Source organism: the organism of the source record quoted next, unplaced genomic scaffold (genome assembly GCF_019419815.1).
Source record: "Pyrus x bretschneideri cultivar Hongxiangsu unplaced genomic scaffold, Pyrus_bretschneideri_v1 Contig32, whole genome shotgun sequence".
Taxonomy (NCBI): Eukaryota; Viridiplantae; Streptophyta; class Magnoliopsida; order Rosales; family Rosaceae; genus Pyrus; species Pyrus x bretschneideri.
This window is the reverse complement of record NW_025999635.1, coordinates 3,438,776-3,450,751: the sequence shown is the minus strand read 5'-3', so window position 1 is coordinate 3,450,751 and position 11,976 is coordinate 3,438,776. Positions and strand designations below refer to the sequence as shown.

General features: G+C 34.6%; 1 protein-coding gene across 2 annotated transcripts; it reads left to right on the top strand.

The window, feature by feature from the left end:
- Positions 1-6,065: 6,065 nt before the first annotated feature.
- Positions 6,066-8,425, top strand: LOC125480241 (BTB/POZ domain-containing protein At3g56230-like). 2 transcript variants are annotated; one of them, XM_048590837.1, is made up of 4 exons: positions 6,066-6,478; positions 6,716-6,892; positions 7,183-7,402; positions 8,068-8,425. In XM_048590837.1, exons 1-4 carry the CDS (start codon positions 6,317-6,319, stop codon positions 8,262-8,264), a joined length of 756 nt encoding a protein of 251 aa, XP_048446794.1. In that variant the 5' UTR covers positions 6,066-6,316; the 3' UTR covers positions 8,265-8,425. The 2 variants fall into 2 exon arrangements, with proteins under 2 accessions (XP_048446794.1, XP_048446793.1); XM_048590836.1 differs by lacking the exon at positions 8,068-8,425 and having other exon boundaries at positions 6,075-6,478; positions 7,183-7,802.
- Positions 8,426-11,976: the final 3,551 nt, after the last annotated feature.

Sequence of the window (11,976 nt, the reverse complement as noted above, 5' to 3'; positions counted from 1 at the left end):
TATCAATTCCAGTAGGTTCGAATCCCCTTCCTTATTAGGATAAAAATGGGTAGTACTATCCACACACTAATTTTTTATCTTCCACACACTTCTCTTAATTTCTGACCGTCAGATCGAAATAATTGAAGAAGATCAATCATCAAAATTTAACAAGGGTGTGTAGGAGGTCAAAATAGGCGTGTGAACTGAAAAATAATGAAATTCATCCTAACTAGTTCGAAAGATGATTGCGGGTTCTTGGTGAAAAAGAATGGTCTCGTTAAAACCTTTCCCGAAAAAGAGAAAAATCTGGTCTAGTTAAGGGAAAGCAAATTGGTTCACATGCGTTGTATATACAAAACGTGGTAATAAAAGAAAATTGTTATCAACACTAAAAATATGTTACTATACAAAAACGAGTGGGGAAATTGTACATGAAGAGTTGCCGAACGACTTCTTTTAGTGTCGATAAATTAGTGTGTGACTTACACCGTGAGGTTTTTTATTAATTTGTGCTTCTTTTTTCTTCAAATTTTTTGTTCGATTTTTGCTCATTTATCGGCGACACTCTAATTCTTGGATTAAAACTTCAATTTAAGTTTTGATTCAGAAATAATTTTCCTGCTCCAAATAGGTTAAATTTTAGTTCAAAATTATTAAAAAATTAATTTAGACTTTTTTTTAAATAATTTTTAAAAAAAATTATGTACACTATGTCACATCCCGGCCCGGGGCGGATCACTTCCCGGGCCCACTCCACCACCATAGCACGATATTGTCCGCTTTGGGCTTACCATTCCCTCACGGTTTTATTTTTGGGAACTCACGAGCAACTTCCCAGTGGGTCACCCATCATGGGATTGCTCTAGCCTCATTCTCGCTTAACTTCGGAGTTCCTACGGAACCCGAAGCCAGTGAGCTCCCAAAAGGCCTCGTTCTAGGTAGGGATGGGAATATACATATAAGGATCACACCCCTGGGCAATGTGGGATCACAATCCAACCCCCTTAGGGGCCCGACGTCCTCGTCGACACACCACGACCAGGGTTAGGCTCTGATACTAAATGTCGCATCCCGGCCCGGGGCGGAACCACTTCCTGGGCCCGCTCCACCACCGTAGCACGATATTGTTCGCTTTGGGCTTACCATTCCCTCACGGTTTTGTTTTTGGGAACTCACGAGCAACTTCCCAATGGGTCACCCATCATGGGAATGCTCTAGCCCCCTTCTCGCTTAACTTCGGAGTTCCTACGGAACCCGAAGCCAGTGAGCTCCCAAAAGGCCTCGTTCTAGGTAGGGATGGGAATATACATATAAGGATCACACCCCTGGGCGATGTGGGATGTCACACACTATCTAAACTTAATTTTATAGACGTTTTAATCTAAAAATATTTAGAATCCGATAAATATTGAAAAATCATCAAACCTGACACTTATTAACTACATAAAATTAATTAGTAAATCATAATTACTAATTACTAAACCATAACCTTTAGCTCTAGCAAATATTTTATGCGGGAATTAACAAAAATGTTCACTTGATGTGATTTTATCCTTTATTAAGCCCCGAAACTATTTCTCGTTAATTTTTTGAAGTTGAAAAATAGAAAGGAAAAAGAAAAAAAAAACTAACTGTGGGGTCTCGCAAAGAGATATGTAGGTGTCCAAAATCTTGGGAATGTGCTAAATTAATTTTAAGAAACATACGGTGCGAGTAAAATAACTATAACTTTGGCTTATAAGTTTATAACGAATATTGTAAAAGTTCTCAACATCGATTAGAGAACTATGGGTTGTAAATCACAGTTTTTGTGAAAATTTGAAATTTTTAGCTTTAGGAAATATTTGTGTCGGAGTTAAAGAAAATATTGGAAGACCTTTGGACGTGATACCGTTTATTAGGTCCTGAAACTATTTTTTTATTGATTTTTTCAAGTTGAAAATATGAGAGTATCTTTAAATTTAGGTTTTAAATCATTAATTTCAAGTGTTTAAATATTAATTATAAAAGATTTAGCATGGGATAATATATTTTGAAGAACATGAAATTTCAAGTGCTAGCGATTGTAACTGAGTGCAATCGCTAGCACGATGGCAACTCCCTTCAAGGAGGATCGGGATCAAAGTATCGATCGTAACATTTCCCCCCCCCCCCCGCCTTTTTCTTTTTCTTTTTCCATTGAATTTCTTCTTCTTAGTGCGTTACTTTTGTGACATCCCACATCGCTCAGGGGAGTGATCCTTAAATGTATATTCCCATCCCTACCTAGCATGAGGCCTTTTGGGAGCTCACTGGCTTTGGGTTCCATCGGAACTCCGAAGTTAAGCGAGAAGGGGGCTAGATGCGTGATCCATCAGGAAGTTCTCATGTGAGTTCCCAAAAACAAAACCGTGAGGGCGTGGTTGGGGCCCAAAGTGGACAATATCGTGCTACGGTGGTGGAGTCGAGCTCGGGTTGTGGTGGGGGCCCGGGTCGGGATGTGACAACTTTATTTAGATTCAAATACCTTTTATATTTGTATCCTTATTTTCATATTTTTTGACATGGATTATAAGAAAATTTTCACCAAAAATACATTTTGTAGAACATCAATATGATAGTTTCGTGTTGTGGTATGGGCAAGACGAAAATTTAACAAAAATAAAAAAAAAATAAAAGGAAAACTAATGAAAATGGCTTGAAAACTTTGAGTTTTAATGATAAAGACAAAATAAAGGGTAAAGTGAATAGTACCATGATTGATTTTTTAGTGTAAAAATGTGGTTTTTCGTTAAAGTGAACAGTACCGCGGACTTTTCGTTAAAACTCCCAAAAATAAAACTTTAAATAAATAAAATTAAAAGTTTAGACGTAGTCCAAACGTATGCCCACTAGAAAGTTCAAGCCACATTAGAAGCAGTGAAGGCCCATGAGGTTTAGTGTTTAGGGGCACATGAATAGTAACACCATGAGGTTTAGTGTTTAGGGGCGTGTTAATTTTATAGATGTTTTAATCTAAAAATATTTAGATTCCGATAAATATTGAAAATTCACTAAACCTGACACTTATTAACTACATAAAATTAATTAGTAAATTATTAAACCATAACCTTTAGCTCTAGCAAATATTTTACGCGGGAATTAACGAAAATGTTCACTTGATGTGATTTTATCCTTTATTAAGCCCATAAACTATTTCTCATTAATTTTTTGAAGTTGAAAAATAGAAAGGAAAAAAAAAAAAAACTAACAGTGGGGTCTCCCAAAGAGATTTGTAGGTGTCCAAAATCTTGGGAATGTGCTAAATTAATTTTAGGAAACATGTGGTGCGAGTAAAATAACTATAACTTTGGCTTAATTATAAGTTTATAACGGAGATTGTAAAAGTTCTCAACATCGATTAGAGAACTATGGGTTGTAAATCACAGTTTTGGTGAAAATTTGAAATTTTTAGCTTTATGAAATATTTGCGTCGGAGTTAAAGAAAATATTGGAAGACCTTTGGACGTGATAACGTTTATTAGGTCCCGAAACTATTTTTTTTATTGATTTTTTCAAGTTGAAAATATGAGAGTATCTTTAAATTTAGGTTTTAAATCATTAATTTCAAGTGTTTAAATATTAATTATAATAGATTTAGCATGGGATAATATATTTTGAATAACATGAATATGATAATTTGTAGTTATGGTAAGATAAATAAAATGAAATAAAATAAATAAAAAGAAAAAAATTGAAAATAGGAGGATCAGTATGAAGATAGCGACTTTAAATGATTTAAATTGCTAGAATGGTAGCGATTATAATCCAATACAATCGCTAGAACTATAGCAACTCCTTTCATAGAGGATCGGGAACAAAGTATCGATCGTAACATTTTTTCCCCCACCTTTTTCTTTTTCTTTTTCCATTGAATTTCTTTTTCTTTTCCCATTGAATTTATTTTTCTTAGTGCGTTACTTTATTTAGATTCAAATACCTTTTATATTTGTATCCTTATTTTCAAATTTTTTTTGACATGGATTAGAAGAAAATTTTCACCAAAAATACATTTTGTAGAACATCAAGATGATAGTTTTGTGTTGTGGTATGGGCAAGACGAAAATTTAACAAAAATAAAAAAATAAGAGGAAAACTAATGAAAATGGCTTAAAAACTTTGAGTTTTAATGATAAAGACAAAATAAAGGGTAAAGTGAATAGTACCATGATTGATTTTTTAGTGTAAAAATGTGATTTTTCGTTAAAGTGAACAGTATCGCGAACTTTTCGTTAAAACTCCCAAAAAATAAAAATTTAAATAAATAAAACTAATGGTTTAGACGTAGTCCAAACTCACGCCTAAGTCCAAACACATGCCCACTAAAAAGTTCAAGCTGCAGTAGAAGCAATCAAGGCCCATGAGGTTTAGTGTTTAGGGGCATGTGAATAATAACACCCTAAGTTCAAGTGTTTAGGGGCGTGTTAATTTTATAGATGTTTTAATCTAAAAATATTTATATTCCGATAAATATTGAAAAATCACTAAACCTAACACTTATTAACTACATAAAATTAATTAGTAAATCATAATTACTAATTATTAAACCATAACCTTTAGCTCTAGCAAATATTTTATGTGGGAATTAACGAAAATGTCCCTTGATGTGATTTTATCCTTTATTAAGCCCCGAAACTATTTCTCGTTAATTTTTTGAAGTTGAAAAATAGAAAGGAAAAAAAAAAAAACTAATAGTGGGGTCTCCCAAAGAGATTTGTAGGTGTCCAAAATCTTGGGAATGTGCTAAATTAATTTTAGGAAACATGTGGTGCGAGTAAAATGACTATAACTTTGGCTTATAAGTTTATAACGAATATTGTAAAAGTTATCAACATCGATTAGAGAACTATGGGTTGTAAATCACAGTTTTTGTGAAAATTTGAAATTTTTAGCTTTAGAAAATATTTGCGTCGGAGTTAAAGAAAATATTGGAAGACCTTTGGATGTGATACTGTTTATTAGGTCCTGAAACTATTTTTTTATTGATTTTTTCAAGTTGAAAATATGAGAGTATCTTTAAATTTAGGTTTTAAATCATTAATTTCAAGTGTTTAAATATTAATTATAATAGATTTAGCATGGGATAATATATTTTGAAGAACATGAATATGATAATTTGTAGTTATGGTAAGATAAATAAAATAAAATAAAATAAATAAAAAGAAAAAAATTGAAAAGAGGGGGATCGGTACGAAGCTAGCGACTGTAATTGAGTACAATTGCTAGTGTTATAGCGATTGTAATCCGATACAATCGCTAGTACTATAGCAACTCTCTTCAGGAAGGATCGGGATCAAAGTATCGATCATAACATTTTTCCCCCCGCCTTTTTCTTTTTTTTTTCCCTTGAATTTCTTTTTCTTAGTGCGTTACTTTATTTAGATTCAAATACCTTTTATATTTGTATCCTTATTTTCAAATTTTTTTTGACATGGATTAGAAGAAAATTTTCACCAAAAATACATTTTGTAGAACATCAAGATGATAGTTTTGTGTTGTGGTATGGGCAAGACGAAAATTTAACAAAAATAAAAAAAAATAAGAGGAAAACTAATGAAAATGACTTAAAAACTTTGAGTTTTAATAACAACTCCTGATAGAATTACATCCACGACCTACTGCAATCTTTAATCCCGTCGAAGGACTACCCAGCATGAAGGTGATGATGAACCATGACCGGTCAAATCATATTGGAGGGTGGTGTACAGACAAGCTAGGCTGGCTTATTTTTTAGGTCAATGAAATATTGTAGACTAATTGTGGAAGTTTATTAGTGTTAAAGTAGTTAGTAGGACGTGCTTTGCTTAGCACATATTTGCTGTTGTGAGGTTGGAAAGTCCTTTTCTTCTTCCTAACATTCCATCAGTTACCAATTCCCATTATTTTATTCCTTATATATCTTAAATTAAAACACACTCAAAAGAATTGGCCTACCAACTTCCCAATCTTCCCTAACTGACCATTACGCCCTCCAACTTGCCATTTTCAAGTGACTTTCCTCTGAACTTTCAAGGTTGGTTTTAGTCATTTCACTCAAACACAAAATAGTGCAATATTCTAATGAAGCCAATCATGGTTGTTCAAATTAATTAACTGAAGGATAAGGTGAAGTCCAACAAACTCTAGCTAGCAAGGGAAACAGAAAAGCCTTTGCTTAAATTCTGAGAACGTTGAAAAGAAGAATCAGCTTCTTCTTCTTCTTTTAGTACTACAAGAAAACTCCCCTCGTCCCGTCAAGATTTTCTCACCAAAACAAGATAAAGCTTCTTCTTCTTTCCCTACCATCCAGGTTTCCTCAAGGTTTTTGTAGGCAGATATGGACTGCACCATTTGTACTTCTATGCCAGTTATGCTAAGGCCTCCGAGGAATGTAATTTGCTCGACATGCTATGAGGGAGCTAGGAGCGTTATCTTCTTCATAAATAAACAGCTTCAAACTGCTCAAGGACCAGCTGATCAAAAACCAAATTTGTGTAAGGCAAGCTATCTGGTTCCAAACTTTTCTCTCTTTTATATATATGCTTGATCCTTTCTATTAGTCACACTCTGAGTTTCAACTTTTCATCCTCTTCATTTCGTAGTTACTATAGTTACATACGCATATACAAAAACCTATCATACAAATCAAAATACAATAGTTGAAAAGCAAAGTTAATCAAGAACAAACTCAAGTTATAGTGTCTTTTATGTGCTGCTAATTTATTTTCTTTTACAGACTCTTGAAAATGTGTCGAAATGGGTGCGTGACATGAAAGCAGAATCAGAAGAACTCAGTGAGAAGATTAGATTTCTAAGTGGATTTTCTGTTGCATTTAGGGATCAAATTCACACTGACATATTATTGCAACCTGGTGAAAGCGGCCCTCCAATTCCCGCCCATAAAGCCTTACTGGTGACTCTCATCTCTTTGTGTGGCAATGTTTTATCAATTACATATGAAAGTTTTTGTATGTTGTGGTTAACCTCATTTTTTAAATGCTGATATGTGGTTGATAAGTAGTCGATAAGCATGATATCGTTGAACTTACAGTTGTTAGTATGTGGTCAATAAGGTTGTTGATATGTCATGATATTTTTGTCTGTTGTGCAGTTAATGGCAATATTTAAGAGTATGTACATGTGATTACTGTTCAATGAGGAACCATTCCTAATTTTTAAATTTTTGTTATTAATATACTGTAGGCAATAAGATCAGAAGTATTTAACAACATTCTAGACTCAGATGGGTGCAAAGCTCCAGCAACCGACACCGTAAAACTGCCTGAGCTGAACCATGAAGAGCTGGAGTCTCTATTGGAATTTCTGTACAACGGAGACTTGCCTGAAGATAAGATGAACAAACACATCTACTCTTTGTCCCTTGCAGCTGATAAGTACGGAATCTCGTACTTGCAGAAGCTATGTGAGTGTCATATGCTCAAGTCTATGAGCCCAGCCAATGCTCTTGATGTCTTAGAGGTTGCGGATGTTTGTTCCAGCCTAAAACTGAAGGAGAATGCGTTGGACTACATTGTTAAAAACATGCATGATATAGTTTTTTCTGCAAAATATGATAGTTTTGCACTTCAGAATCCGCATCTATGTGTACAGATTTCAAGGGCATCATTAATGGACGCCAAAAGAAATTCAGTTTCCTAATATATTAGTCAAAGATCAGTTAGACAAAGCCAGCACGCACAATCAATTGTGTGGAGTTCTTACAATTTTGTGAGTATGTAAATCTAAATTGACCTAAGTAAGAACGTACGTATGTAATTTTTGTTTACTATTTTTTATCTTCAAATATTACTACGTACAAGTAATATTGTGTTCAAGATAGAAAAATTTTTGCGGAACACATTCTCCACATTTAAAATTTAAACCTTACTCTGTAAAATTCGCATAATCAATATATGAAATATATTGTTAAATTTTAGCTTAACCATAGAACCATGGGATAAGCCATGGATGTTACATATATATGGACCTACACGTATCTACATGATAACTTGTACATTATAATCGACTCCACTATCAAGATTCCATGTGCGTCAAATGGATTCTCTCACTTTTGTTGGATTCACGCAGATTCGAGCAAAATTGGATATGGCGGCGAGGCCTACATAGCTGACCAGAAGCTTTTCGAAATGGATCGTAACATAGATGCCATTTGCTCCATCTGTCAACTGCTGAAGATTATCCCGAACGTCAGCGGACTTGAAAAGCTTCAGAGTCCTCAAATTCTTTGTGTCCACAACCAGAGAAGCAAATTACTTTCCATGTAGAGCACTCTGAGGAATGATCGTTTGATTATTGTGATGTTTTTGAGGTCTGATTAAAGAAATATTCATCCAAATATATGTGAAATGCTGGGCGGATCGGTTTGCCTCCATGTATGGCTTGGCTGTTACTGATTTATTCATGTTCTTTCCCGTTTCAATTCGAATTCTAGTCTAATCACCATTTTTTTGTTGATCGTCGACCGTCTCTTCGAATTTGTAGGTGTCTGTTGTGATTTCTCATGGATTTTGTCAGAAGTGATCCAACAAGACCATGAAATCCAACCTGAAATTGAGTCCAAAAACTTAATTAATAAACTTGAGACAGTACACATTATGTCTGACACAAAGGTGTTACACCATATATCATTATAGAAGTGAAATGATGTTTTATTTGTTAAGCTATTAATTTTTTTTAACAAAAATAGCTCACCACTTATTTAATACCATGTGATGTACGTGTTTCGGGCAACTAAAAATTCTCTGACATGCGAGAAGAGAATGACGTTGGTACGTTATTTTAAAAATGTTAGGCGTTCCGTATTCATTTGGACAATGGCACTATTGTAAATTTATATGAATTAAATTGGTTTGGGCTATGTTGAAAAGTCAAAATGGGTTTTTTTTATTTTTATAAACTTGGGCATGGGGGTTTTTTCATAGACCAGGTGAGGATGAAGGGCTTAATTGTAGATGGCCTCTTTGCAGAAATCCAAAATTATATTTGTCGTTTTTTGGTATTCCAAACACATATACATCGGCCCTAATTAGCACAAAAACAAACATAAGCCCACATTTATCCAAAAAATAAAAAAAAATAGACAAACAAATATAAGCCCACAGATCATCCTACAAGAAAAACGTTGACAAAAGGGAAGGAAAACCTAACCAATACAAAACCCATTTTGACCAAAAAAAAAAAAACACTGAAAACCCTAGCCCATTGACCTAAAAGATTGGAAACTATAAATATCCTCTTCATGTCAACTAGAGCACACGCACCATTCTTCTAAGTTGACATACTCCAACTCTGAAATTCTCTCTAGTCTTATTGTTCAAGAGATTTTGAAAATATTCAAGGCATAATGGCGTACAGGTTTTGCAGCGTTTGTCATGACCAACACTTTCAACAATCTCGGTCAGACAGTGTTACCATGCAATATCCATCTCCGGTTATGACGCCACAGCCTGGGCATTTGACATCAGTTAATCCATCAGGATTATTAACTCAAAAAATTTATCATAATAATTCTGCAGATAATTACATATGCCTGAAATGCCTTCAAGAATTCCTGAGCGTTAGGAATACCATAAATAACCTTATACCTCCTCACGCGAAACTGTGCAAGGCAAGCTCTCTCTCTCTCTCTCTCTCCCCCTCTCTCTCCCTCTCTCTCCCTCTCTCTCTCTCGCCCCCTTTCGCTACGTTCGTAATTATGATTCGTTTGGCTTGATTTAGTAATTGGTTTTTTTTTTTTCCACTCGTCTTTGGCATTCACTGTTTCATAATCTTACGTGAAGAAAAATGGATATAAACTATTGAATATTTTTAATCAAGACTTACAATTCTGAAAATCAACACATGACAATGACATGGCATTGTTGGGTTAGGGAGCAGGACTAGGCAACCCTGGTCAGTCGTCCGAACTAAAAGTTTTCCTTAATTTGATTGCCCTAGGAATGGCGACATGCTTTTATTAAATTGGTATCGATGATTAATTTTGGCTAATTCCTTTTTTTCTTTTTCTTTTTCTTACCTCCAGACTCTCAAAGACGTGTTAGGATGGGTGTTAGAATCAGCCAAAGAAGTTAAAGCACAAACGGAGAAGTTGATTCCTAGCCTGGCCTTCATATGGAGATGTTCTTGCTTGCAGTGACTTACTTGTCCATCCTGGTGATAATATTGGACCTTCAATTCGTCCACATAAAATCATATTGGTAACCCCTTCTCCCTTTATCTCTAGATCTGTTAATAAATAGGCTGAATTAATCAATTTACAAAACCAAATTGTTGAAACAATCGCTTTCAAATGTTTTATTGATATGATTATTCTTTGACAATATATATCAAGTATTAATCAGCATAATTTATTACTCTAGGCGACTAGATCAAAAATCTTTGACACTATTACTCCAGACTCGTCTCAAAGTATAACACTGCCTGAGATGACGAACCATGAGGAGCTTGAGTCTCTCTTGGAATTTCTCTACCATGGGCAGTTGCCGGAAGAAAGGTTTAGCAAGCATATATACTCCTTGACGCTAGCAGCCCAAAAATATAAAATCCCATACTTGGAGGAGTTGTGTGGTCGTCACTTGAACTTATCCAATGTTCTTGATGTTTTAGAGCTTGCGAATTCTCGTGCCAGCAAAAGATTGAAGATGAATGCCTTGGAATACATTGCCGAACACAAGAGTGAAGTAGTTTCCTCTAACAAGTTTGATACATTTGCAATGAAGCATCCACATTTATGCTTGCAGATTTTAAAGGATTCCTTGTTCAAGTCTGGCTTGGATGGTCGACAATGAGTTCGGAGGATGGTTAAAATTAAAGGTTATTTGGCTAAAGGTCAATAAAATCTTTACTAATAGTGATATCAATGGTCAATTTTATTTTTGGGCATGATCAATGAAATATTTATAATAATTATGCATAGGTCAATGAAGCATGACACATGAGTTTAGGTTAGTTTTGCAAGATTTAAATGATTTAGTATTCGAAACCGTAACCCGACATAAACCAAATTGGAACCAACATGAACTGAACGGTACGATTTTAGTAATAAATTTAAATAGAACGGAACAAACTAAAATGTTGATATTTCTTGATTCCAATTTTAATTTTGAAAGTGGAACTGGGCCCAACCTCACCGTGCCACCACTAAAGAGCAGGTCTCATAAGTGGTGTTGATGGTGAGAAAATGGGAGAAAAAAGAGACCTATATATTCAAATGAGAAGAAAGAGACGTAAGTTTGAAGAGAGAGAGACCTAAATATTCAAGAAATAACCCAAAATATTTGAATGACCTAATTATATTTAAACGGGTTAGGCTCAATAGGATAAGAACAGATATGGAGTATAATAGGATAATATATTAACAGGTGTAGTTTAGGCCGTTGATACGAACTTTATATCAATTGTGAAATGAAGTGAAATAGCCAACATTTGAGGGTAATATATTTTTCTTTCTAAATATTATGATATACTTATACTAAGAGGTGAGGAATTATAGGCTGGCCACATAATGTGTTTATCATAATAATATGATAACAAACTCGCTATTCATGAAATTTATTCTACTTTGACAAGGATATAGGCTTCCATTCCTTCAGCAGCAGAAGGCCACACACAAAATCATAATGGCGTACGTAGGGTTATTTATTTTGATACCGAGTTTTGGGTTTGGGATTGGGATGTGGGATCAATTTTGTCGATGGCCCAGGGTTAGTTTTAGGCCCTGGTTGTTCGTTGATACGAAGCATTATATCAATTCTGGAAGAATTAGCCAACGTTGGAGGTTGAATTGTGGTGGTAATATTTACAAGGGCATAGTTTTTATACATAGATTTTGGACTGTTTTCATGCCAAAGATTTTCCTTTCTGGCCCAAAAAAAAAAAAAAAAAACAACAACCGATTAAGGAAAACACTATTTTAACCTCCTGGTTCTTTTGCAAAAGTCAAAGAGGCCTACAAAGGGTTTGAAAACGAGTCCTCCG